The sequence below is a fragment of the Bos grunniens genome, chromosome 25, assembly GCF_055505025.1.
Source record: "Bos grunniens cultivar Pamir isolate PY7600 chromosome 25, Bosgru_T2T1.0, whole genome shotgun sequence".
Classification (NCBI taxonomy): Eukaryota; Metazoa; Chordata; class Mammalia; order Artiodactyla; family Bovidae; genus Bos; species Bos grunniens.
The window spans coordinates 17,997,586-18,024,744 of record NC_141189.1 but is presented as its reverse complement, the minus strand read 5'-3'; the positions used below and the strand labels follow the sequence as shown (position 1 = coordinate 18,024,744).

Genomic DNA, 27,159 nt, shown 5'->3' with positions numbered 1-27,159 from the left:
AATCGAGCTGCGAGTGATCGATACTCCGGCAAGCCTCTGACTACTCGAAGAGGGCTGGAGCGTTCGGTTTTCAAAGTACAAATCGTCGCCGTCCTCCGGCGAGTCGATACCGTCCAAATCTGAGCCAGGTAGGTGAGCAACTCGAGAGGAGTGGGCAGCTCTGCCTCCTTAGAAGCGGAGGCCGGACTAAGGGGGAGGACTGCGCAGGCGTCGGATGTAGATGGAAAGCGGGCAGGGACTGTCCCGCGCGTGCGCCTTGGAAAGCCCGGGGGCAGCCCTTCAAAGCCCGAAACTCAGCAGGGCCTTGGGGAGGGGAAAACCGGGGCGGCGCATGCGCTCTGAGAACGCAGTTTAGCCGATTGACTCTCCAGAGCCGCCGAGGAGAGGGCCTAGGTCCCGCGCGTGCGTAGTGCTCTCCTTATGACAGGTATTGCTTTTTGCGCTTGCGTACGACCAGGTTGTTGTGCGCTTGCGCGGTTTTTGGTGTCTGGTTGGTTCGTAGCTCAGGGCTTGTCTGATAGCTCAGCGGGTAAAGAATCCGCCTGCAATGCAGGAGACCCCCGGGTTCGATTCCTAGGTCGGGAAGATCCCCTGGAGAAGGGATAGGCTACCCACTCCAGTATTCTTGGGCTTCCCTGGTGGCTCAGCTGGTAAAGAATCCTCCAGCAATGGGGGAGACCTGGGTTCGATCCCTGAGTTGGGAAGATCCGTTGGAGGGGAAGGGAAAGGCACCCCACTCCAGTATTCTGGCCTGGAGAATTCCATGGATTGTAGAGTCCACAGGGTCGCAAAGAGTTGGACATGACTGAGCGGCTTTCACTGATGCGACTCGAAGGCCCCTACGCTTCGCAGTGGTTGTACCGGCAGGTGCATGCCGCCCATCTCTGCCTGGCCAGTTACCCTTTGTTGATCTAGAACTAGGAAGACTGAGCAGGCTTGAACCATCGGGCCCCGAATGCAGACCGAGGGAAATAAAGTCCCGGGAGAGGCTGGGAAGGGAAAAGGTGTGAAACTTCCCAGTGGAGGCATGGTGGGGATACATAGAGCCCGTCCAGCCCACCCTTCCTGGAGGACCCGATGGGGCCTGTGCATGTGGCCGCCTGGAGGAAGGGGGTGTCTGACTCAATAGGGGTTAACTCTGAGCATAGGTGTCGCATTATGCGCCCTCGGAATCCAGCAAAGATAAGTCCTGGTGCTTAGCAGGGTTAGAGCAAGTCAGGGCAGGTGTTCAGATCACACCAGCCGGCTCCAGCCCAAGCCTTTCTGCACTTTACAGAACTGAGCAGCCTGTTCCCAGAAAGCTAGATTGAAGCTGATATATTCCGAGAAGCACTTCAGAGCCTTAAAGATAATTTATGAGAATTCTGGGATGACTGCAGTGGCTTCCTTGAAGGCTTTATTTTAGAGCTGACAGGAACCCACTTGGGTTGTTGTCTAACAGCCAACCAGACACCACCTTCCAATGATGTACTCCATCTGGATGTGAATTCATGAAGCTCATGACCCGAGTTAGGCCGTTGGTTGTATACAGCCTGTACTTGGCTCCTTGGTGTTTTAGGTGACCAGCAAGAAGCTGTTTTAAAGTTCACTTTAGAGTGGTCTGTACAGCCAAGACAAAAGTCACTTTGAGAGGCTATCTCATACAGTCTTTTTCTGACAACCCCCCCAGTACCACCCCTGCCTTTTCAAGATTATTTCATATGTCAGCAAACAGACCTTTATTGAAGAAGTCAAGACAGTACCCTGAGAAGAGCAGTTCTATGCAGCCGGTACCTGACCTTCCCATGAAAGCTGTCTTACATGGAGAGGCCAATACAGACAGGTGGTGCTCTGGGAGGTCAGTTTACAAAGCTAGGACACAGGAACATTCTCTGGAAGGTTCGTTCATTTAATACAACCTTTTATAAAAGGCAATTCACCTCTACCCTCACCCCTTTCAAAAAACAGCCGTCTGTAACCAATAAGACATCTTTTACGGCCAATACCAGTTAATCCCAGGGAGACTGATTTTAAGGTGAATTTACAAGGCCACTCGGGCTTTTTCATATGGCAACATTCAGAAAACTAAGATCATGGCATCTGGTCACATCACTTCATGGCAAATAGATGGGGAAACAGTGGAAACAGTGACAGACTTTATTTTCTTGGGCTCCAAAATCACTGCTGATGGTGACTGCAGTCATTAAGTTAAAAGACACTTGCTCCTTGGAAGAAAAATTATGACCTAGACAGCTTATTAAAAAGCAGAGACATTACTTTGCCAACAAAGGTCCATCTAGTCAAAGCTATGGTGTTTCCAGTAGTCATGTATGGATGTGAGAGTTGGACTATAAAGAAAGATAAGTGCCGAAGAATTGATGTTTTTGAACCGTGGTGTTGGAGAAGACTCTTGAGAGTCCCTTGGACAGCAAGGAGATTCAACCAGTCCATCCTAAAGGAAATCAGTCCTGAATATTCATTGGAAGGATTGATGCTGAAGCTGAAACTCCAATACTCTGGCCACCTGATGCGAAGAACTGACTATTTGAAAAGACCCTGATGCTGGGAAAGATTGAAAGCGGGAGGAAAAGGGGATGACAGAGAATGAGCTGGTTGGATGGCATCACGGACTCAGTGGACATTAGTTTAGGTAAACTCCTGGAGTTGGTGATGGACAGGGAGGCCTGGCACGCTGCAGTCCTTCGGATTGCAAAGAGTCGGACATGACTGAGCGACTGAACTGAACTGAAGGATGATTTGGGGGACTGCGGGCCTCAATTTGCCTGGAATAATGCCAGTTTATGACTTGTCCCTGAAAGCTACTTCCAGTATTCAGCACTTCCAGGATTGGACTTGTGTAAGGTGAAATTCCTACATGCAGAAATGACAGTCCCAAGCAGTAAAGAACAGAGAAAATGATGAGAATAAACAATTTTGAAAGAGAAAAATAAATGTATATTTTACCAAGCTTAGGCTTATCAATAAGAGGCTTATATATATAGCATTCTGCTTCCCAGGCGAAGAATCCACCTGCCAGTGCAGGAGACATGGGAGCCTCAGGTTTGAACCCTGGGTTGGAAAGATCCCCTGGAGTAGGAAATGGCAACCCACTCCAGTATTCTTGCTTGGGACATTCCACGGACAGAGGAGCCTGGTAGGCTACAGTCCATGAGGTCACAAAAGAGTTGAACATGACTGAGCAACTCAGCACTGCCTGGCATCCTGGTTTGTATGGTAAATTCTGTGGTTAACCGACCTATAGCTGATTACCAGAGGCTGTTTGTGCAACATGCTTATCCCTTTTATGTGGAGCTCTTGGTCAGGTGTGGGGGGTGGGCAGGTGGGCAGTGTAAAGGCCAGTCCACAGTCCCACTCTGAAAGATTGTTCATACAATTTACCCTGATTCCCTCCTCTGGAAGGCCCCTTCATTTACTACAACCTTTTATTAAAAAGGAAATTCAGTGAGGAACTCTGGGAAGCAAATCAGCAAAGCCAGGCCATGAGGCTATTCAGGCTGATACCCTTCTCCAGAAAATTGCTTGGTAACAATTGTCAAGAAACCTTTCTGTCAGACCAATGGGGAATGCTGGAAGCCTGATTTGTAAAGCCTGGATGTGAGGCCTGAATGGGGGCTTCCCAGTGGTGCTACTGGTAAAGAACCTGCCTGCCAGTGCAGGAGATGTAAGAGATGCATGTATGATCCCTGGATTGGGAAGATTCCCTGGAGGAGGGCATGGCAACCCACTCCAGTATTCTTGCCTGGAGAATCCCATGGACAGAGGAGCCTGGTGGGCTACAGTTCACAGGGTTGCAAAGAGTCAGACACGACTGAAGTGACTTAGCACACATGCACCAAAGTGAGGCCATTCAGAAAAGCAGTGTCATGTAGCCTATTCCTGACCTTCACTGAAAGGCTGTATCAACTGGTCATGTGAAAGCTGCTGCTTATAGCCTCGTAAGGCCAGCTCCTCTGGATGACTGTTTCATACAGCCAGGGAGGGGCCTTTCTTCTCTAAGCCCATTTCAGATGGCTAACAGGAATCACAGAAGATAGATTTGTAAAGCTAAGACAAAGTCCAGGCCTCCTCTGGCCCTGACACAAGAGCCCAATATGTAAAGAAGCCAGTTTTTAAAGCAGATCATGAGACCACTTTGGAAGAGATTTATATAATAGAATGTGACTCCTCCCCTGAAGGCTGTTTGAAGTGGCAACTATTTAAAAAGCCAAATCAGGAAATGTTCTGGGAGGCCTGTGGGACCAAGTCGTGTATAAGACTACTCCCAGGAGGTGCTAGTGGTAAAGAACCCGCCTGCCAAGGCAAGAGATGGAAGAGACGGGAGTTCACTCCCTGCATCGGGAAGATCCCCATGAGGAGGGCATGGCAACCCACTCCAGTATTCATGCCTGGAGAATCCCATGGACAGAGCAGCCTGGCAGGCTATGGTCCGTGGGGTCGCAAAGAGTTGGACAGGACTGAAGTGACTTAACGCACACGTATGCACACACACAGATGGTGGCCAGCATGGCACCTCACTGTGGCTGCCACGTGGTACCCTCGTAAGGCTCTCTGGGAGGCTAGTGTTTAAGGTCAATCATGAGACCTGCAGGGCCATTTCAGTGACTCATACAGAGGCAACCTATAAAACTATTTTGAAAACGAACTCAGCTATCCTGAAGCTCCCACCTCTGAAAGGCTGTGTCGTGCAGTGTCAGCATAAGATTCTGAAGGCCTGGTTGTAAGACATTTGCTGAGGAACTCTGGATCCAAAGTAAATTACTCTGGCTATTTAATGTGGCCAAGAGGAGGCTGTTTTGTACAGCCATCTTGGGGCCCTCCCTCTCAGAAGGGTGGCCCATGTGGCCATCCACCTGAGGCTCTCCCACAACCAGTTGGCAAAGCAGCCATTCTGCCACCTTTCGTTTGTATTTATGGAAACCAAATACAAGACCACCTGGGGAAGCCATTTTGCAAAGCAGCACATGAGGGCACCTTGAAGGCTGGTTTTGTCAGGCCTGTGTGAGCTCTGCAAGGTACCTGGGGAGGCTGGTTTGCAAAGGTTAAAATTCTGCATCCCAGGGAACTAGTTTATAGGTCATTTGAAACCCTCTGGGAGGCTATTTAGTAAGGCCACAAAAGACCAATTTACAGAGCTGGTACATAGGCCCAGTAGAAGCCATTTTTCCATTAAGGCAAATAAGTGGTCTTCTGGGAGACCTTTTTATAGACCTTTGTGAGAAGCCAGAATATGAGGCCTCTGAGGCCTTTCCACGCCCAAGATGAGATTTTTCAAATACGACTCAGGGAGCTCAAACCAGTGCTCTGCGACAACCTAGAGGGGTGGGATGAGGGGAGGGGGAGGGAGCAGGGGGGTTCAAGAGGGAGGGGACGTATGTATAGCTGTGGCTGATTCATGTTGCTGTATGGCAGTGAAAGGCGCTCAGTCCTGTCCGACTCTTTGCAACCCCATGGACTATACAGTCCATGGAATTCTCCAGGCCAGAATACTGGAGTGGGTAGCCTATCCATTCTCCAGGGGAACTTCCTGGAGAATCGAACCAGGGTCTCCTGCATAGCAGGTGGATTCTTTACCAACTGAGCTATCAGGGAAGCCCCCCTGTATGGCAGAAACTAACACAATATTGTAAAGCAATTATCCTTGAATCAAAAGCAAATAAAAAAATTTTAAATATGGAAGCAGAAAAGAAAGAAGAAAATTAAAATTACTCATGGTTTTGCCACTTGAAAAAAAATTGCTTCATAAGACTTATGTGAGACACTCAGGGAGATGAGCCCTGAGGCCACCCAGTTGGTGGGTCCACGTGCTCTTCTGCGTGTGGCTGGTGGATAAGACCACCAGCGCTGGAAAGCTGCACTGTGAAACTCTTCTAAGATTGCTATTAATGAGGCCAATGCAATTTGTTTAAGAATCTTCTAGGAGCTAGAGATAGGAATCATCCTGGCAGGCTTGGGCCAGGCCACTCAGGCTGTCCGAGTCCTGTCATGCAGTAAGCCAGCTGGGAAGGATAACCACTGTGAACCAAGGCTTGAAGTGGGATCCAGAGCTCCAAAAGCTGACACAGTCCTTATGCCTGAACACAAAGCGTGTTCTGGGTACACACTGCCACTTGCTATAAAGTTTAGGACAAATTGCTTATTTTCTCAAATCTCATTTCACTCACCTGTAAAACCTTACATTGTAGAATTGCGAGGGATATGTTAGATAATGTGCACAAAGCAGGCAGCATTGGAGATTCCCTGGCGATCCAGAAGCTTGGACTTGGCGCTTTCACTGCAGGAGCGCGGGTTCAGTCTTAGCTGGGGAGCTAAGATCTGCAAGCTGCATGACGAGGCCCAAAAGACAGACAAACCATGGAGCATTGATGTGGTACAGAGGAAAAGGGCATGGAGGTTGACCAGAAGTTTTAAGTCCTGTCTCTGTGCCCTTGATTGACTGTGGTGTTTTGGTTGAGTCACTTCGTTTTTTCTCCTGGACTTTAGTTTCCTCATCAGCAAAATAGGAGGGTGGGGTTTCAGGGGAAATGACCACATATATCCCTGTTCACTTCCCAATATTGTGAGGAACAAAATTAGACGGGAATGCTAGGGAAACCATAATAGACTGCTCTTACTTTTGCACAGGACCAGGATGAGGTCCCTCAAAAACAAACAAGTGGGAAAGGTTCACCCTTCTTTTATGGGAAGTGATAGGATTTTCTCATCTGTAGAATGAGGATAATAATAATTCCTCAGAGTTTTCTTCAGAGTTAACCTAGGGAATTCCCCGGCGGCCCAGTGGTTAGGACTCCATGCTTCCATCACAGGGGCCATGGGTTCAATCCCTGGCCTGGGAACTAAGATCCCACATGCTCCATGGTACGCCCAAAAAGAAAAATGGAATTAACCCAGATGTCTGGCTTCACCATGTGTTGGCTCGTGGTCTTGTGGCTCTGTTCCCTCATCTATAAGATCATGGATTGGGGGACTAGACTGAGGTTTGGGTTTTGTTTTTTTTTTATATTTATTTATGTTGGCTGTGCTAAGTTGTCCTTGCTGCATGCGGGCTTTTCCTAATTGCAGAGAGCAGGGGTTACTCTCTTGGGTTAATCCCAAGCAGCGCTTGGGATTCGCATTCAGGTGGCATCTCTTGTTGCGGAGTGTGGTTTCTAGAGCACAGGTTCATGGTTGTGGTGCACAGGCTTAGTTGCCCTGAGGCATAGGGGATCTTCACGGACCAGGGATCGAACTGGTGTCCCCTGCACTGGCAGGTGGATTCTTAACCACTGGACCACCAGGGAAGCCCTGCCTGAGTTTGAAGTTTCTGCTCCACCTCTTAAACTAGCTGAATTGCTTTAGGAAGTCATTTAACTTCTCTGCTGCAGCTTCCTTATCTGTAAGATGGAGGTGATAATACTTTTCTCAGAGTTTCTGTAAGAACTGAGTATATATAAAGTACTTGGAGCGTTCCTGGCTTACAGTAAACACTTCATGTACGTTATCAGCTTTGTAGGGTCATCATTTAGGGGAGGGGATGAGGCAATTCATATAATACTCTTATGGATTCTACCTGCTGAATACCAAATATTCCTGAGCTGGTAGGAAGTGAGCTGGAATGGGGCCCAGAAATAGGAATGGCTTGCCTGGCGCACCTTCAGGGGCCATATCTCTAGCATCCTTCATGCAAGTTTGCTTCTCTATCTACTCTGACCTCTTCACACACATTAGGGCCGAAGGGAGCCATGTCTGTCTTCCTGTTCTCTCTGAGTTATAGATAGAGTCCCAAGGTGTCCAGGAAATCTGGTAGAAGTGTTTATTATCTTCTGTTGTTCAGTCACTAAGTCGTGTCTGACTCTTTGCGATCCCATGGACTGCAGCACGCCAGGCCTCCCTGTCCCTCACCATCTCCCGGAGTTTGCCCCAAGTTCATGTCCATTGAGTTAGTGATGCCATCCAACCATCTCATCCTCTCCCGCTGTCTTCTCCTTTTGCCTTATTATCTATTACTGTGTAACAAATCACCATAAATTTAGTGGCTTAAAACAACACATGTTTCTTATCTCAGTTTCTGCAGGTTGGGAGTCTGGGCGTGGCTAGCTGGTTTTTTCCTGCATCAGGATCTCTCACAAGGCTCCAATTATGGTGTCAATGCTGACCTCTTATCTGAAGGTTCAACTGAGCAAAGATCTAAGCACCTGTATGCATGCATGCTCAGTCACTCAGTCGGGTCCAACTCTGTGACCTAATGGACTGTAGCCTGCCAGGCTCCTCTGTCCATAGAATTCTCCAGTCACAAGTACTGGAGTGGGTTACCATTTCCTACTTCACTAAGCACCTGTGGTTGTTGGGAAAATTCAGTTCCTGAAGGGCTGTTGGATTCCAGGAGGGCCCTCAGTTCCTAGTTTGCTGTTGTTCTAAGCCACCCTGCGTTCTTTGTCATATGGGCCCCTACAGCAGGGCCACTTGCTCATCAGTGCATGCAAACCAAGAAGGCAGTAGAGAGAGTCTGCCAGCAAAATGAATGTTCCAGTCTTATGGAACCTGGTCCCAGAAATGACATCTCATCTCTTAGGCCAAAAAGTTAATAGCTACACATGGCTCAGATGGTAAAGAATGTGCCTGCAATGCAAGAGACCTGGGTTCCATCCCCTGGTTGGGAAGATCCCCTGGAGAAGGGAACAGCTATCCACTCCAGTATTCTTCTTGGAGAATTCTATGGACAGAGGAGCCTGGCAGGCCACAGTCCATGGAGTCGCAAAGAGTCAGACATGACTGAGTCCAGCACACTTAACACACACCAGACCTACACAGCTGTTGGTCGGAGGCATGTATTAATAGTTTTCTATTGTTGATGTAACTAATTATCACAAACTTGGTGACTTAAAGCAATATTTAAGCAATTTATTAGCTTACAGTTCTGTAGGCCAAAAGTGCAACATGGAATCAAAATCAAGGTCTCAGGAGGGCTTCATCCTCTTCTGAAGGCTCTAGGGGAGAATCTGTTTCCTTGCCTTTTCCACCTTTTAGAGACTGCCCATGTTCCCTGGCTTGGGACTCCCTTCCTCCGTCTTCAAAGCAACACTGCATCTCTCTGACAATTCTGTAATCACATTTCCCTCTGACCCTTACTTTAGCCAGGAAGGATCATGTCAAGGACTTCAGTGTTAGGTTGGGCCCAGCCAGATAACCCAGGATAATCCCTTATTCTTAGTCACATCTGCAAAGTTCCTTTTGCCATGTTAGGTAACATCCTCACAGGTTCTGGGGTTTAGGACGTGGACATCTCTGGGGGACATTATTCTGCCTACCACTCAAATTACAGGTCCTGCCCATATTCAAGAGAAGGGGGATTAGATGGGGGATTCATAATAGCAAGCAAGGATCCCTGGGCTCTCTTCTGCCAGAGGGTGACTGGCTTTCTTCTGTCACAAGAAGTGAAGCATCTGATGGGGCTTTATCACAGGCAAGTCTTCATTCTTGCCTTCACCATCCATCTACCAGTGGCTCCTGAGTGTGAAGGGTTCTTTCATTATGAACCTCAGAAACCAACCCTGGCTGACATAAGCAACAGGAAATTTCTTGGAAGGCTGTTGGAGCCCATGGAATAGACAAAAAGCTGGAGAACTGTACTTGGAAAAGACAAGAACTAAAATGGTTCTGCATCCTAGGACTTGTAGACCATGATTGTGAGACCCTAGCAAGAGCAATCTGGTCCAGAAGCTGCCACTAGGAAGAATGAAATGTCAGCTGTCTCTGGTCTAGTTGATCTTCTTAAAGTTTACATTCAAAAGAGGCAACTCATTGACTAGCTTGGGTCCCATACCCACCCCTTGGCAACATCCCACCACACTGAACTCAGGGGGCATGATGGAATCTCTCAAAAGGAAATGGAGATGTGTTGTTAAGAAAGAGAAAAGATTTCAAGCCACCAAAACTCAACAAATGCCCGCTGTGTTCTCTGGCTCTCTTTCCTCTGCACCAGAAGGAAGTTACTGATCAGTCAGGGCAGGATAACTGTTACTGCAGGCATCAGCACTGTAGTGGCTAAACACAAGTTTAGTTTTTGCTCACGAAGCATTCCAGCATGGACATTCCTAGTTAGGGGGCTGTCTTGCGGCTCTGCCATCCCCTGGGGCCTCAGAGTCCTTCCCTTCCAGTCAGTGGGTAGGGGTAGTGTGGAGGATCGTATAGGAAGTGTTTATGGACCGGGCCTGGACCCTTCCATGCCCCGTTCCATGCATTAGCTGGAACGTGGTGTCATGCTCACATCTAACTGCAAGTGAGACAGAGAAATGAGGTCTAACTGTGTGCCCAGGAAGAAGATGGAACGGACTGTGGCGAACTTTAAGCCAGAGTTTGTTTTTGTAAATCACGTTTCATTGGGACACACCATAGCCATTGGTGTACACGCTGTAAAGCTGCTTTCGTGCTACAGCAACAGAGCAGCAGCAGCAGTGACTGTATGGCCTGCAAAGCCTAAAATATTTGATATGTGCACAGGAAAAGTTTGTTGACCCCCAGCATACAGCAGTCTCTGCAAAAGCATGATGGTCCCTATTTCTTAGTTTCAAATGTGATAGGGATATGACAGCTGTTAGTATAACACCTACAACTTGTGTGCATGCTCAGTCGCGTCCAACTCTTCGCAACCCCATGGACTGTAGCCCGCCAGGCTTTTCTGTCCTTGGGATTTCCCAGGCAAGAATAGTGGAGTGGGGTACCCTGCCTTCTCCAGGAGATCTTCTCAGCCCAGGAATCGAACTGGTATCCTTTGTGTCTCCTGCGTTGGCAGGCAGATTCTCTACCACTGAGCCACCTGGGAAGCCATCACCTACAACATAGTAATGCAAATAGATAACCGTAAGTTGTGAGCAGTAGACTATTCACCTATTAGTAATTATTCTTGGAGACTGGACTGCCATCTGTAGATAATGTCCAGGCTAAAATTACTAAAGGCATCAACTGTGATAAACCTTTTTGTATAGGATTTATGTATTTCCAGGTTTCTTCCTGAGACGGTTAAGGCATCATTCCTTCAGTAGTCTGAATTTAGTGCCTACTATGAGCCTGACTGCAAGAAACTCAAGGACCGTTCAAACCCAAAACACGGTCAGGGAATCTTGGCTCACTTCACATAGGGGATCATTTAAGATGGGCCTTAAAGGTTGGATAGGAGTTTGCCAGAGAGAAGGGGTGTTGGAGGCATTCCAGACAAGGACAGTACATGTTCCTCTCTGAACAAACATGGGTCCAGTGACCACTGTGTGCCTAGTATTATGCCAGGCTCTGAAGATACACTGGTGACCCCAGACAGATGGGGACCCTGCCCTCACAGGAAAAGACCACTGCTGAAGAATCAATGCAGATAAGGTATACATTACACGGGACAAGTAGGGAAGCCTTGGGAACCTGTAGGGGACCAGGTCTGGGTATGGTCTCTAGATCTCTTTATCTAGGAAAATTCTTTATATATATTGGGTTGGCCAAAAAGTTCATTTGGGTTTTTGGAAAATCTCAGTGGTTGACATTCTGGCCACTGGATGTCATCACACACCTAGCTTGCTTCCCTCCAGCCTTATTTTTTGAAAATACAGAACCACGGGTATATAAGCATAGAACGTGATGTTTTGCTGTAACTTAGTTTTCCCTGTGTATGCATGCTAAGTCGCTTCCCTTGTGTCTGGCTCTTTGCAACCCTGCAACCCTGCCAGGTTCCTCTGTCCATGGGATTCTCCAGGGAAGAATACTGGAGTGAGTTGCCATGCCCTCCTCCAGGGGATCTTCCCAACCCAGGGATCAAACCCATGTCTCTGACATCTCCCGCCTTGGCAGGTGGGTTCTTTCCACTAGCGCCACCTGGGAAGCTATCTATATAGATATAGATGGGCTTGTTTTATATATATATATATTTATATATATGTATATATTTGTTTGTTCATATACATATATTTTTCCCTCTAGCACCTATCAGACTGAGCTGCCTGGCCCGATGGCGGGGCCCAGCACGCTCTGGGAGACCCTCCAGGCCCTCCTGCCCCACACGAAAGAGGAGCTGAAGCTGGAGCTGGGAGAGAAGGTGGAGGGCAGCGTGCTGATGCTGCTGCAGGAAGCCGCCGACCTCTTCCTCGGGGGCCAGCGGCGCGAGTGTCTGCAGACCTGCGAGGTGCTCCTGGACTACTCCTGGGAGAAGCTCAATACGGGGCCCTGGCAGGACGTGGACAAGGACTGGCGGCGGGTGTACGCCTTCGGCTGCCTCCTGAAGGCCGTGTGTCTATGCGAGCCGCCCGGGGACGCCACCTCCGTGGCTGCCGCCCTGAAAGCCTGCGACATGGGCCTGCTGATGGGGGCGGCCATCCTCGGAGACATCCTCCTCAAAGTCGCCGCCGTCCTCCAGAAGCACCTGCTGTCCGGAAAGAGGCCTGCCCCCGGCCCGAGCCAGGAGCCACCCGGCACAAAGGCATGGGGGGGTCGGGGCAGCCAGTGACCACGCCCAACAAAATCCATCAGCCCTATTTTCCTAGAAGTCACGGGTCAGCTCTCCCCTGGGGGGAAACCCCCTGGTGTGCTGACCCCTGTTGAAAAATGGCATCTGCATAAGTTTGGAAACAGAGCAACTTCTTTCCTTAATTTTTTTTTTCCAGCTTGTGCAAAAGCCGTCCCCCTTGGGGAGAGAGGGAGGGTGGGAGCTTTGTGGTTCCTGAGAAAAAGGACTCAGAGGGTTGGTGTGGCCGAGCCCTATATCCAACAGGAGCCTGTCTCGTTCAACTTCTTCCTGGTCCCTTGGTGGAAGTGTCACACACTTTTCTGGCTGCCTCTGTCTCTGTGTGGCCGAGTTTGGATGAGATGCTACAACTTGTGTGACTGATTGGTCCTGCCCTTTAGATACTTGCCTATGTCCTCGTGGGCTTCCCTGGTGACTCAGTGGTAAAGAATCTGCCTGCAATGTGGGAGACCTGGGTTAGATCCCTGGGTTGGGAAGATCCCCTGGAGAAGGGAATGGCAACCCATTCCAGTATTCTTCCCTGGAGAATCCCATGGACAGAGGAGTCTGGCAGGCTTTAGTCCATGGGGTTGCAAAGAGTCTGACACGACTGAGTGATTAACACTTATGTCCTCGCTGGTGTTTAAGGGCACGTGCCAGAGAATACCCCACAGATCCTCAGGGTTGTGGCCAATTGCTCAGTCATGTCCAGCTGTTTGCAACCCCATGGACTCCGGCATGCCAGGCTTCCCTGTCCTTCACCATCTCCCGGAGTTTGCTCAAACTCATGTCCATTGAGTCGGTTGATGCCATCAAACCATCTCATCCTCGGTCGCCCCCTTCTCCTCCTGCCTTCAGTCTTTCCCAGCATCAGGGTCTTTTCCAATGAGTCAGCTCTTCCCATCAAGTGGACAGAGTATTGGAGCGTCAGCTTCAGCGTCAGTCCTTCCAATGAATATTCAGTGTTGATATCCTTTAGGATTAACTGGTTTGATCTCCGTGTGGTCTGGGGAACTCTTAGGAGTCTTCTCCAGCTCCACAGTAATACTGATAATAAAGGTTAACTGTTGCTATCGTTCCTAAGCACACCTCCACTCTCCTAGCATTGATGCAAATTCCTGGTGAAATGCCTCAAATTCTGACCTTTCTGTGGTTGTCTCCATCTTGCTTTTCTGAACAGAAAGCGAGGAATGACCACGTGCCAATTCCAGATGTGACGACAGAAAGAACAGTGCCCCGGCTTCACTGTCCATCCCTCCAGTATTTCAAGAAGCATTTTTTGGTTCCAGGGAGGCCTGTGATTTTGGAAGGTGTGGCCAACCACTGGCCATGCATGAAGAAGTGGAGGTGGGTGTCTGCCGAGGGCTGCAGGGTTCTTCTTCCCAACTTAGCATCCCCAAAGACTCCCAAATTCCTCCTCCCATGACCCCCCAAGAGAATACAGCCTCATAGACGCTTAACTGCCGGTTAAGTGGGACAGACTGCTGAGGGATTAAACCTACATGGAAGGCACAGTCCTCTGAAGCAGTGCCAGAGATTATAAGGTCCTTACCAGCTGCAGTCTGCTTGCCCTAAGCAGTTTTTCATGACTGCATCATGGCAGTCCAGTGTTAACTGTATTATGCCATTTTGCAGGATCTCAGGAATTCTGAGGGGCAGAATTTTCTCAGGGGTCCCCGAGGCTTGAAAGTAGAAATAAGAACCCAAGACAGCCCCACCCCCTCTCCACGGGCTCTTGGGTTTGCTGTCTCCTCGTGGCTGCTTTGAGTCCCTCCCCAGGTTCATGGTGGAGGCGTCAGATCAGGCAGCTGGATGGTGGCCTTCAAACGAGGAGGCGTGTCTCAGGCAGGTGACAGAGCCAGCCTGAGTCTTAGCGGTGGCTTTGTGGGAGTTATCGTTTTCCCTGACGGGATGGGCACTGTCGTCACCTACGTTTTACAGACGAGGAACAAGGGCTCAGAGAGGTGAAGAAACTTACCATGGGTCCCCTGGTGGGTGACAGGCAGGGCTGGACATGGCACCTGGCCACCAGAGCTGAGGACTCACCAGGCACCTCACCACCCTGTACTGTCCACCACTGGCCCAAATAAGGTCTCTCTGCTTGTGACAAGGCATGCGAGAGAGAAGTTAGGAGGCTAGGCCAGCTGGAAAATAGAGCTGCCCAGCAAGAACCAGATTCATCAGTTTTATCTGCAAACAGCTGCCCAGTGCCAGGCGGGCAAGTGACCTCAGCTCTTCGCACCTGCATCTCCTCTGCAGTGAAGTGGGGTCTCCCTCCACCTTGTGAGCTTTTGTGCCAATGAAAGGAGCCCAGCGTGAAGCACGTTTAGCAGGGCGCCCAGCAGGTCTTAGCATACCGATGGCAATGCTGACCCCTGTCTTCCGAATAGTCTGGAGTACATCCAGGAAGTCGCTGGCTGCCGCACCGTCCCCGTGGAGGTCGGGTCCAGGTACACGGACGAGGAGTGGTCCCAGACGCTCATGACGGTCAACGAGTTCATCAGCAAGTACATCAGGGAAGAGGTGTGTCGTTCAACTGCACCCCACTAATACTCTTGGAGGGAGGCAACGTATTACATATGTGGGCAGAAAGCTTCCATATGTCACCAGGGGAGGTTTTGGAGGAGTCAAGAAATCATACTTGAACGGCCTGTGGTCAGTAGGCTGGCCAAATCAAGGAAGGCAGGATGTATGGGTCCCCATTTCAGGTCCTTTTGTTTTTTGGAGGGTTTTGTTTATTTTTGGGTTACAATTCAGTGCTTTTTGGTATATTTACAAGATGGTGCAACCATCACTGATTTGTAATTCCAGAACATTCTCATCACCCTAAAGAAACTCCATGCTCATGAGCAGTCACTTCCCATATCTCCTCCCCACCTATCCCCAGGCAACCAGGAATCTGCTTTCTGTTTCTGTGGATTTGCCAATTCTGGATATTTCACATAGTTGGAATCATACAACATGTGACCTTCTGTGTCTGGCTTCCTTCATTTAGCATAATGTTTTCCAGGATCTCTGTCATAGCACATACCTTTTTATGGCCAAGTACTATCCCTTTGATGGATAGACCACATCTTGTTTATCCGTTCCTCAGTGGATGGCCATTTGGGTTGTGTCCACTTTTCAGCTGGTATGAAAAATGCTATGAACATTCACACGCACGTTTGTGCGTGGACGTGTGAGTCCACTTTTAGGTCTGTATGCGGAGTGGGATTGCTGGATCAGGTGGCCACGCTGTGTGTAACCTTTTGAGGAACTGCCAGATTGTCTTCCATTTTGTCGTTTCTTAACAGTGAGGACCTTGGGTTGTCTTCCTCTTCCTGATACCTGTTGGCCGCTCTGGCCACTCTTGGGGTCAGTGGCGCCCAGCATTGCATCTAACCTGCACCCATCTGACCCTTGCAGAAGCCCTCAGGCATATTCAGAGAATCCCTCAGCATCCAGGAGCCCGGTTTGAAAAGCACTGATCTTTTCTTTCGTCTGCTCGGCAGAATTTTTCACAAAATGATCATCTCCTGTGTGGTCAGAGATGTGGGAAAGTGGGCACTCCCATTAACAGCTGGCAAGGGTATAAATGTTGTAGTGTTGGGAAAACAGCCTGGCAGAAGCTGTTAAGATCTAAAATGTGTGTAATGCGTGTGCTCCTCGAGCACACTGTTCTACTTTTGGAGGCTTGTACACAGAAGGACCAGAGCATTCGGCTGTTCGGGCTTCCCAAGTGGCGCTAGTGGTAAAGAACCGCCTGCCAATGCAGGAGACATAAGAGACGCGGGTTGGAAAGATCCCCTGGAGAAGGGCATGGCACCCCACTCCAGTATTCTTGCCTCAAGAATCCCATGGACAGAGGAGCCTGGCAGGCTACAGCCCATGGGGTGGCAAAGAGCCGGACACAACTGAAGCGACTCAGCACGCACACACGCGTGCATTCAACTGTTTACTGAAACACCATGGTAGAACCACGTGAATGTCTACCAGCTGGGGGATGGTTGAATGGATGATGATGCATCCTGTCTATAAAGCATGCATCCATCAAAAGAATGAGCCACATATGCAAGTATCCACTTAAAGAGATAGTCATGATGTGTCATTAAATTGAAAAGCAGACTTCAAAGTAATGCATATTGTATGATTCCATTTTTATTTTTAAAAAATCCTTATGTGTGCGCAGCCCCTTCACATTTCATGGGAAGTGAGCCCCAGGGCCCTGGGTGACTTACTCAGGTCCACCTCTGTAGCACAGGCAGTACCAGATCCTGAGTGCCCCCATCAGCCCATTCCTGCTGGTTGGTGAGGGATGACATTGGCCCTGGGGTCAGAGGAGGGGGACTAAGTGGGATGAAGAGGAGGCCCCTTGGGTGGTTTGCCACAGGCCGGATGCTGAGAGCCAGCTGAACTGGCAGCTCCAGGGGCCTCTCTCTCACAACTAACAGGGCTTTCTGTGTCCCCTCTGGTTTTTCTCCCGTGGAGCAGCCGAAGGACATCGGGTACCTTGCTCAGCACCAGCTCTTCGACCAGGTAAGTCAGACCACGCCCCTCCATCCTTCACCCGCTCACCTTCTCCCACCTTCCTTCTGGGGCCCCAGCCCCAGGGGGCAGGAAAGGGGTAGTAGCCTCAGTTGCTTCCTCCTGGTCCTGCCCCTGCTCTGAGCAGGGGGCACTCACCTGGTGCCCTTCTCACCAGCAGGCAGCAGAGGGCAGGCCAGGCCCCGGGACTGGGGGAGGGATAAGGAGGCCACCTCTGGGTGGCCCCCGGGGGATGAGTTGGAAGCCTGAGTGTGGTCAGAACTGGTTCTGAGAGCCAGGTGAGGGTGGCAGGCTCCAACCTGACCCAGAACAAGTGAGTTCCTGCTGATCTTGACCCCTAGCCCCAGCTGGGACTCTGCCAGCCTCTGGGAGCTGCAGGTCCAAAGAGGGGAGGCGGCGATGGGGCCAGGTGAGCTATGGTCTCTTGCCCAGGCTTCCCCATGTAAGGACTCATGGGTCCTTTCCCCATCCTCTCTTGCTAAATGAGGGAAAGGGGGATTTGAGTTGATCAGGCCTCTGCTGTGTGGTCTCAAGAGACTGGCCTGTCCCATCCCCTGGCCTCCATCGTATCAGGGCTCAGCTCTCAGCTTGGCTCCCTATCCTGGAGCAGCTAATTGCCATTTGACTAGAATACAAGGAAGCACATTGAGGAGAAGGCAAAAACATGATTATTTTTAAGATGGACAAAGGCTTTGAAGCCGTTTTTGTCTTAGGCCCCCAGAGGTTTGTTTTCTCCTCTGTTGTTCCAACTACCATGGGGACAGTCTGAGCAACCAGAGCCCTGGGGCTGCCATGCAGCACAGAAGGGACGCCCGGCTGGCTTCTGCACGGCTTCTGGGGCCTTCTCCACCAAGCTCAAGGTCTCCCACCCAAAACCTTTTGCCCCAAAACCTCTTACTGACTTTCCTCCCAGTGACCCCATGTTTCAGAATATTTTGTGCTAGGCCTGCCTTCAAGTCTAGCCCCACCTGGAACAGTTTCTCCTCTTAGGGTCTCTGAATCCTTGGCCCGTGCCTCCTATTACATCATCTGGCCAACCAGTCACCTCTCAGGAATCCCGATGATGTCACCAGGGACCAGTCAGCTTCCCAGCATCCCACACGGCCGGGGTCTGGTGTAATCCCAGCCAGAAACTGTGTGGTGATAGTGAGCCTGGCAGGGGAGAAGCAGGTGCTTCCCAGAGGCCTTGGGGATCCTGCATGTAGCTTGAGGACCACCCCCCCCCCGCCCCCACCACCCACCCACAGGACAAGGCACCTCAGGTCATGAACTTCTCCGTCAGCGCAAAGCAGTGAACACAGCAGCTTTTTTACATGCAAAACAGCCCAAGCTCCCTGCAGGGAGAGCATTCCAGCCTTCCCTAGTGATGTGTGCACTAAAGGAATGGCCAATCCGCCTGCAGGTGTCCCTTCAGACCTGGAGAGCTCACTCTGAAGATCCCTGATTAAACTAGCAGAGTGGGTCCCCTTTGCAACATTTTGGGGACCAAACTTGATTCTATGTTTAATTTCCCAGAGTCCCTGAGCACTTGCCAGCATAGCAGGCAGTCTTGTCAGTTGGGGTTCAGCAGGGCTACGGTAGATTGGCCTCGTTTGGAAAGAACCAGAGTCTCAGAGGAAACCACTCACACTGGCTGAAACCACTTCCTGACCAGACCTGTAGAAGGCAGCTCCGGCCCCTCCCTCTGGGCGCTGGATTCCTCACCAGCCCTGGCCACGGAGCCCCAGCTGCATTCAGTCTGGTCGGAAAGTAGGGTGGGTGTGGGGGATAGGAAGACACGAGGGGGCTACACAAGGGTACTTGCTGTTTTAAAGTAGAGTCCCCAGATTATGATTATTCAACTTCATGGTCGTACTAAAGTGATAGGCATCAGTAGAAACTGTACTTTGGATTTTGGATTGTGTTCTCTTCCTGGACTTAGTGGTATGTTTACCATACTGTGTGATGCTGGGCTGGGTCTCCCAGTCCCTCAAGGCAGTCTATCACACAGTCACACCGGTAAGCAACGGATACACTTCCAGCCACTCTGGACCTGGATCACATTCTGGTTTTCACTTTCAGTACGGTATCCAATACATTGGGTGATATTGGTCAACACTCCATTATAAAATAGACTTTGCCTTTGATGCTTTTGCCCAGCTGTAGGCTAACGGAAGTGTTCTGAGCACGTTTAAGCCAGGCTAGGCGCAGGTATGATGTTCTGTTCTCAGCTTCTGATATTTTCAAACTACCATGGGCTTATTGGGACGCAACCCCACCATAAGCCGAGGGAGACTCTTATCTCATTAGAGATGTTCACTGATGATGCTGGGGCCGGTGAGCCCACCCACCTGCTTGTGCAGCCTTGCCTGCCTGCCCCCCACCTCCCCCGGAGCCCCAGGGTCAGTCCTCCTGGAGGACACCCCCATCCCAGGACACCTCCACACAAAGGCACAGCACAAGCTCACTTCCAACTGGTCAAGGTCTGCACGGCTTTAAGATGTCCACACATGATCACTTGAGGCCACCCGCAGCCTGGCATGGGGCTGCCCACTTCACCACACCCTCAGCACCACTGGGTGTTATCACTTCTTCTGTCTTTGCTCATTTGATTCGTAGGAAATGATGACAGTATTTAATTTGTATTTCTTTGCTGATGGGACTGAAAGCCTTTTTATGTATGATCTTTGTCCTTTGCTTATTTGTGTAACTTTACCTATTGGGATCCCTATTATTTTATATGAATGCTCTACGTTAACCATCATTTACCACATTTCAGATGTTTTCCATTTTATTGGAATACACTTATTTTATATTAATACACTTACTTTCATTTACCTTAAATGTACTGATTGTGATTGCTTTACCATCAGTAAATTTTGGGAAAACCTTCCTCTCCAGAGATTTGATAAATAAATACTTAGTCCCATCTTTTTTTCTTTGACTTTCTAAAATGTGATAGCTTTAGAAAATGGTAAGCTGGTTTATTTTTAAGACAAAGTAGTGGTGTCAGGTTTTTTAAAAAAGGAAATAAAGATAAAATGCATGTGACATGGAAAGAAATCTGAAAATTATAACCCTTCCCTAGTAATTATATATTTACTTTTTAAAATTGATTTTTTAATTCCTATGCAGTAAAATGTGGCTAGCGTCATATTACACAAGATGACGGTATTGGCCTTCTGGTTAAGAGGCGGTTGACATCTAGGCTGCTGAGTCGCACAGGCCTGGCCTTAACCCACCTCATCTGCTTTGTCAGATCCCGGAGCTGAAGCAGGACATCAGCATCCCCGATTACTGCTGCCTGGGCGACGGGGAGGAAGAGGAGATCACCATCAACGCCTGGTTTGGTCCACAAGGCACCGTCTCCCCACTCCACCAGGATCCCCAGCAGAACTTCCTAGCCCAGGTTGGAGCTGCTCAGAACCTCGGCCTTCCCCCTCCTCCTGGCCCAGCCACACATTTTCCATGTTTAAACACCACGGAGATGAACCACAGACGGGGGCGTGGACCAAAGTGAAACCAGAGACAAGGCAGGGAGGCGAGGGGCTGCTTCCAGACTCCTGCATCGTCTGGGATCCCATCAGATGCCTCACGCAGGCAGAGCAGGGCCGGGGTGCCATCTCAGCACGGGACAAGTGCCCCCACGGCTGCCGCCCGCCTGCTGTCCATCAGAGCTGGGCTGGCTTCTGCCAGAACCCTCTCCAAATACAGGGAAGCTGCTCAGCCACTGGGCGGTTTTCCTGGGACGCAGACAGGGGAGCCTGCGTGTGTTATAAGGGGAGGGGCCTGGCGGGGGGACATCTGTTATAAAACCTTCCGTCATAGGCAGAGAGGTTTAACAAGCCAGAGTGTTCTTCCAGCCCAGGGCCCATTCCCCGGGCGCGGCAGAGAGGCTGGGAGCCAGACCACCTGGTATGAAGACAGCTGTCCCCTCTTAGCTTTGTGAACGTGGGCAGCTCGGCCTCTCTGTGCCTCCACATCCTCACCTGTAAAACGGGGCGAGGGGATGATAAACCACCTTGGTCATGGCGAGGATTAGCTAACACACATAAAGCACTTAAACAGCAGTGGCCACACCCAAGTGCGTACTGACTGTTCAGGACAGTAGCAAAGGCACACAACCTAACACGAATGCTGGGAGTGGGGCAGCCTGGGCGGGGAGGGCGTGCACGGGGACAGCGGGCACCTGCTCATGGAGGGGGTCTCTTCCCTGCAGGTGATGGGCAGGAAGTACATCCGGCTGTACTCCCCGCAGGAGTCGGAGGCGCTGTACCCCCATGACACACACCTTCTTCACAACACGAGCCAGGTGGGCCTGGGGGACCCGGTGGGACCCCCACCCTGTCTCTTGAAACCAGACGGGTGACTCCCTTTGCTTTCTCAGGTCGACGTGGAGAATCCTGACCTGGAGAAGTTCCCCAGGTTTGCTGAGGCCCCCTTCCTGTCCTGCGTCCTGTCCCCGGGCGAGGTCCTCTTCATCCCGGTGAAGCATTGGCATTACGTGCGGGCCCTGGACCTGAGCTTCTCCGTCAGCTTCTGGTGGTCGTAGCCGAGAGCAGGGGGCCGGGCACGCAGAACGTGCTCGTGGTCACACACATCCTTCACACTGTGCCCGGCCCAGGGACCAGCTGCCTGAGGACACCTTCGTCAGAGACACGCAGGCCCAGGGGCGGCCCGGCCACTGTGGGTGGCGGAGGCAGGCAGGCAGGCCCCCAGGAGGACAGTCCAGGTCCACAACCCGCATGGACGCTCCTGGGCTCCGAGGTGGGCTGCCTGGATTCAGGCCCGGCCCCATCGCTGAACTGCTGTGTGGTTTGGGGCAGGCAGCTCCGCTGTGTGCGTCTCCGTCTGGAACACAGGGCAGCGCTGGCCCTCGCCACAGAGGGCTCCAGGGATGGGGCATGGGCGGAGCTGTGCTGCAGACCTCAGCTGCTGTCACCAGGCTTCATCATTGGTTCGGTTGTTAACACCGGTCTGTGCTGACTGGTCCGTCAGGACAGCCACAGCCTGCGGGCTCTGGAGCACGGTGGCCGTGGCCCAGTCACAGGGGCGGGGACCCAGCTCAGACCTCTGCTGGCTGGTGGGGAGTCTGGGGTGGTTTCTGTCTTTGTTACCCAAGTGTAACCTGCCTTCAGAGATGTGCTCACCCCCACTCGCTTGGTGGATTTTCCACTCTGCACCCTCCCACCAACTGGTTTCCAGTCAAGAAAGAGAACGTCTGGTAGGCTCCCCTCCTGTGCCTTGCTGTCTCCATTACCCAGGGGTCACTACTCTCCAAAGAGGGTTTTAGGTCAGGAGAGACGGAGGCTTCAGACTTCACATAAACACATTTGTTTCGTTTGTATAAAACATTGGTTTTGAGTTTTGACCAGGTGAGGATGCTGGGGGCAGGGGTATCACAGACCTGCAGGAAGAGCTGCGGAGGAAGCCCGGGGCCAGGCCTCCACCCACCAGGCCTCCTTCCCTTCCCCCACGCACGTCTGCTGGTCTGGCCTTGGTTTCCATCTTTCCTCTCTTACAGGTGGGTAGCTTTCTCCCCTGGGGGAGATGGCCCCAGCAGGTCAACTCCAGATCCCTGCCCCTTGACCCACAGCTCAGAAACCCCAGGGAGGGTTCTGACCGGCAGGCCTGGGACCTGGGCCCACCCAGGTGCAACGCCAGGATGCCAGGGTGGCTGCTCTGATTGGTGAGGCCCATCTCGCAAGCCTCCCCCTGAACCCCACTCCAGCTACTGGGAGAGGCAGGGATAGAAAGCATTGATGGGCAGCCAAAACTAGCTCCTAATGTCCTCTGTAATCGGGCCAAGGAACTTGAACCTCACCACGTGGGTCTTGGGGCTTCAGAGTTTTGAGCGGAGAGACCTTAAGAATAGGCCCTAGAGGAAGCTGCCTCTTGGCCAAGAAGAGCGGGGGCTGATGGTCAAAGCTGCAGGGAGGCCGAGGGACTGATTCTGTGAGTGAGCCCAGGCCAGGGCCTGGCCTGATGGATGGGGAAATAAGAGAGCCATTTAGAAAGGAACTGAGGGCTCTGAGCAGGTGCTCGTGAGGTCGTTTATCCCCCTACCCGGCAATATCAATAGTTATTTACCTGATTTTTCATATGAAGAATTTATAGTAAAAACACCGCTGAAGGTAGTAAGGCATAGAACAGGAAAGCCACCGTGTCCACAGGCTTGCCACCAGTGAGGAGCATGGCCGCGGGGCCGCAGACGAGCTGTTGCTCTGGAGCTGCCTGTGGAGCCCTCACCCCTCCCTGGCTCCAGCTCCCACAGCAGCCCGGTCCTGCTCTGAGCCGCGGATGACGGAGGAGCGGGTCATCTGGGTTCTGGTTCTGAAGTTAGGGACTAGGGGAAATGTTCTTTAGAACATATCACGGCCTGGCCGCCTGAGCAGATGTCCCATGTCAGATGGAGACGTCACAGTGGACATCTGAGTAGAAGCCTGATGGACCTGGAATCCGGAACTGACAGTGAGACTTGAGGAAGGTGCTCCCCGCAGCAGCTGCAGGGGTCCTGGGGCAGGAATGCCTTGGCGAGGAAGGGGACTGTGCAGCGCTGAAGAGGGCGTGTGGGGTCAGCAGGGCCTGGACTGTCCCAGGGCAGGAGGGACGAGGTCTGCTGGAGCTGCCCTGTGAGGACAGAAGGGGGAGGCCTGAAAGCAGGTAAGCAGTGAGTGTCCCTGGTCCAGTGACCCCTGGGGTAACACAGTCAGGGTACCAGTGGGAGCGCTGGGCAGTGGAGGACAGGCTGTGCTGCGGGACAGGCGGAGCAGATCACACGGGCCCTGAGTGCCTGCAAACTGGGGGTTGGGGTCCCCAGGAAGTTCACACTGGTGGCCATGCAGGGGAGAGGGCAGCAGGGCAGCGCCCAGCAGCAGGTGCTCAGAGCCTCCTCTGCACCAGCCGGGTGCGACCCTGCCTCCTCGACCGCCCAGCCCCCTGCTCAGACAGGCAGCAGGCCGCGGGGTGCTGCTCTGCTCCGGGCCCCCGGCCTCCTGCCCCCTTGCCTAGAACAGCACTGTGGAGGACCCCCTCTCCCCAGGGGTGCAGCCTTGGAGAGTGCGGCAGCTGGGGCTGCCTGCATCTTAAGGGTACAGCAGAGGATGGACGGGATAGTGGGAGCTGCTGTTTGGTGCCCACTGTGGCTAGGGAAGGGGTCTCACCAGCCAGAACGCCCAAGTCCAAGACTGTCTTTTCTGGAGCAGCTCTCCTGACTTGCTGTGCTTTCAGCGAGCTTCCTCAGAGCCTTGTGAGAAACCCCTTTTCTGGGTAAGCTGATGGGGGTGGTTTCCATAGTGTGCTTGGCACACACACCCGCCCCCACTAGTCGGGGCTCCTACAGGGCTTCACGAAGGCTTGCATTTGCCCTCAGAAGGCTGGGCCAAGGTCCAGCCTGGCTCATACGGGCTCCAGCTGAACACCTTTCACCGCCTGGGAGGCGGGCCTCAGGGCCCAGGCTGGACCTGGGTCACACTCCACACCCGTCGACAGAGGTGAATCGGGCACAATGTCCCTCCCTGCACGGGTGGAGGACACCCCACTCTTTCAGCGCCCACGGCTCGTTCCCTCTCTGCCCATAACATCATATTCAATTTGCTGAAACTTCTTCCTCACTCGGCCATGTGGCTCAGGAGGGGCTCCTTCCTGTGGCTGAGGGGAGACCCAGGTCACCAGTGCCCCCTGGACTCTCCCACCCCACTTCCACAAGTATGCAGACTGGATGTTTGCTGAGATGAGGGAGCCACTAAATGAGACCTGCCCTCTTCCTCCTGACAGTGGGGACTGGGTGAGCGGCTGGCTCCAGGAAGTACAACGGCCATTTTGCTACCATGAAGAAAAGAGGCTGATTTGCTGGAAGACCATGTTTTAGCCCCAGCACGAGGCCAACACATGACAACAGGGTGGGGACAGCGATGCAGATGCGTGGGGACGCCCCTGGACCCACTACATCAAGCCTCTTCAAGAGCCCCCCCCGGCCTTCCGTGCTGACGCCAGTCTGAGTTGGGTTTTGTATCATGACTGAAGGGGTCCTGATTGATACTGGGGTGGAAGGGAGGTGAGTCAGGGAATTAAAGTAGTGTGGCAAGTGATGGTCGAGGACGTGCAGGGAGGTGGGGGACCAGGCATGGAGGTGTTGACCGCCTCGCCAAGATCTAAAGGGTGAACAGGTGTTGTCGGGAAGGGCAGGACACGCGGGGGGAGAGCAGGCAGGCGGAGGGACCATGTGTGCAGGCTGCGGGGTGAGAACAGGAGAGTTCATTCAGGAACAGAGAAATGCCACGCCCTGGGAAGTGGGAGTGGGGACAGTGAAACGCACAGGGCCCCTTTGTGGCCTAAGCCTCAGGGCCACGGGGGCCATCAGGAGCTTCAGCAGGGGCGGCCAGGCACCACGGGAGGGTGACCCTGGGGAAGAAGCCGGGAGCAGTGTGCAGGGGAGGGGAGCTGGGCCAGCCTGGGTGGTGGCCGTGGGGCTGAGGGCCATCCGGCAGGTGGGCTGCATGAGATTTGGTGGTAGGCTTGATGCAGGAGGCCCAGGGGAAGGAGGCGTCCAGGCCGACTTCCTCGGTCTGGCTTGGGGCAGCTGCAGGCGGGGCAGAGCGCCCAGTGAGGACACATGGCCACAGCCCCTCCCGCAGCCTCGTGCCGTTCAGGCCGGTGGGTGCATCTCGGGCCAGGGAGGATGCGGGGCATGGGGCGGGCCCAAGGCCAAGGCTCCCACACGTCCAGTAAGTCAGGCCGGCCAGTGTGAGTAGGACCAGTGACCAAAGCTGGGGACCGAAGGCAACGCTGCCCTGAGCAAGTAGCCTTGGGCCGTGCTGGGCAGGAGGCGCTCGGCCAGCCTCAGCCCGGACCCGAGGCCGGGCCCCCAGCTCTCAGTGAGTGCCAGGAGAAGGGCGCACCACCAGACGAGGCCACAGAGGCTGCTGAGCAAGTTTATTCCAAACCTGTTAACAAGCGAACATAAAAGATAAAAAGGTGATCCATGTGAACCGTGAAACTGATGCCTCTCTTCCAAATGGGGCAGGCGGTCACTCCCCCGAAGGCAGGGGCCTGGCTAGTGCTGCCGAGACCGCGAGGGCCTTTTGTTCGATCTGGACATACCGGTCTCCCTCTCCTTTTCGGGGTCGAAGACTTCTGTACAGAAAAGCCAGAGGTACTGTGAGTGACGGGGCTGGTGGACGCCCCCAGCCACAAGCCTGTGCCAAGGACTCTGTCCCACGAACAGTTCACCCTCCAGGGAGGCAGGATGAGCCCCAGTCTGGGGATGTGCTTTCACCTCCCCTCCAGAGACAGCTGTGGGGGAGCACGTCTACTGTACCAGACCCTCGCATGTCTCGGGGTTTCTGCTGGGTTCCAGAGCACCTTGCTGGACCAATGCCAGCAAGCAGGCTGGCCTCCACGCACTGCAGAAGGTACTTCAGTACACAGGGCCCGGGCCCGCACACATGTGGAGCCCTTGCTGGGGTGCCCTGTCCACCCCCCGCCCTGGTGCCCCCTCAGGGCCGGGCACGAACACTCCGGCATACACACGGCCTTGCCATACACACAGCCCTGCTACAGGCCAGGAGGAAAGCGAGTGGCTGGGGGACACAGACCTGGCACCTCGTGGGGCCAGTAGTCGTTACAGTGGGGGCAGTGTGGCTCCGAGCTGGACTGGAAGTACTTGGCCACACAAGGTAAGTGCATCCTGATTCCACACGTCTCGCAGCTTTGACCCTGAAATGAGAAGGTGATGGCTTGAGAGCCCGCTACACACCTCCATGTTCATAACCCTTCAGGAGACTGCAAGGAAGGCATCCCACTGGCTTGGTTATTTGTCTTCCAGGCCCCAAACTGATAATGAGAACAACTCTGAGTCTTCAGCGCAGTGGGTTTTAGTAAAGCAGCTGACGAGTGAGTGCAAAGGGAAGAAGCTCAGGGCTCCAGAGGCCACAGCAGGGCAGAGTGGGTGGCGGCCAGGCTCTTGGAGCAGCGAGGTCGCCCCCAAGCCTGGACTCTGAACACGAGTGGGCCCTGAAGGGGCATGAAGACGACCACGGCTTTCAGAAGGCACTTCAGCAACATGGGGCAGAGCTTTAAACAGCTGTGTGCACGCTCTGTTCTAGAAATTCCACTCCTGGGATTCCAACCTAAGAAAAATAACCACCAGGTGCCCAAGGATGCATGTGCCAAGAGGCCCGGCCCAGTCCAAGTGATAA

General features: G+C 52.4%; 2 protein-coding genes across 11 annotated transcripts in view; one reads left to right on the top strand and one right to left on the bottom strand.

Moving 5' to 3' along the window:
• KDM8 (lysine demethylase 8) lies at window positions 1–22,312 on the top strand. 3 transcript variants are annotated; one of them, XR_015154600.1, is made up of 8 exons: window positions 1–128; window positions 11,938–12,433; window positions 13,638–13,804; window positions 14,717–14,980; window positions 16,928–16,972; window positions 20,220–20,369; window positions 21,180–21,272; window positions 21,348–22,312. XR_015154600.1 is itself a non-coding variant. In XM_086375236.1 (8 exons), exons 2-8 carry the CDS (start codon window positions 11,966–11,968, stop codon window positions 21,510–21,512), a joined length of 1,221 nt encoding a protein of 406 aa, XP_086231362.1. In that variant the 5' UTR covers window positions 1–128; window positions 11,938–11,965; the 3' UTR covers window positions 21,513–22,312. The 3 variants fall into 3 exon arrangements, 1 of the variants encoding a protein (XP_086231362.1); XR_015154599.1 differs by having other exon boundaries at window positions 14,658–14,980; XM_086375236.1 differs by having other exon boundaries at window positions 14,848–14,980.
• A 3,567-nt stretch (window positions 22,313–25,879) lies between these two features.
• Window positions 25,880–27,159, bottom strand: part of NSMCE1 (NSE1 component of SMC5/6 complex) — a 35,616-nt gene continuing 34,336 nt past the window's right edge. For all 8 annotated transcript variants that reach the window (XM_086375238.1, XM_086375237.1, XM_086375240.1 and 5 more), the window contains 2 exons: window positions 26,557–26,677; window positions 25,880–26,095 (listed from right to left, as the gene is read on the bottom strand). In XM_086375238.1, coding sequence (XP_086231364.1) covers window positions 26,016–26,095; window positions 26,557–26,677 — 201 coding nt within the window. In that variant the 3' untranslated portion in view covers window positions 25,880–26,015. The remainder of the gene's footprint in view (window positions 26,096–26,556; window positions 26,678–27,159) is intronic.

Excerpts from the sequence above, each read along its gene's own strand:
- KDM8 (XM_086375236.1), top strand. The coding sequence starts at position 11,966 with ATGGCGGGGCCCAGCACGCTCTGGGAGACCCTCCAGGCCCTCCTGCCC. Across the intron at positions 16,973-20,219 it reads AGCACCAGCTCTTCGACCAG|ATCCCGGAGCTGAAGCAGGA; the intron begins GTAAGTCAGACC and ends CTGCTTTGTCAG. Across the intron at positions 21,273-21,347 it reads TTCTTCACAACACGAGCCAG|GTCGACGTGGAGAATCCTGA; the intron begins GTGGGCCTGGGG and ends TTGCTTTCTCAG.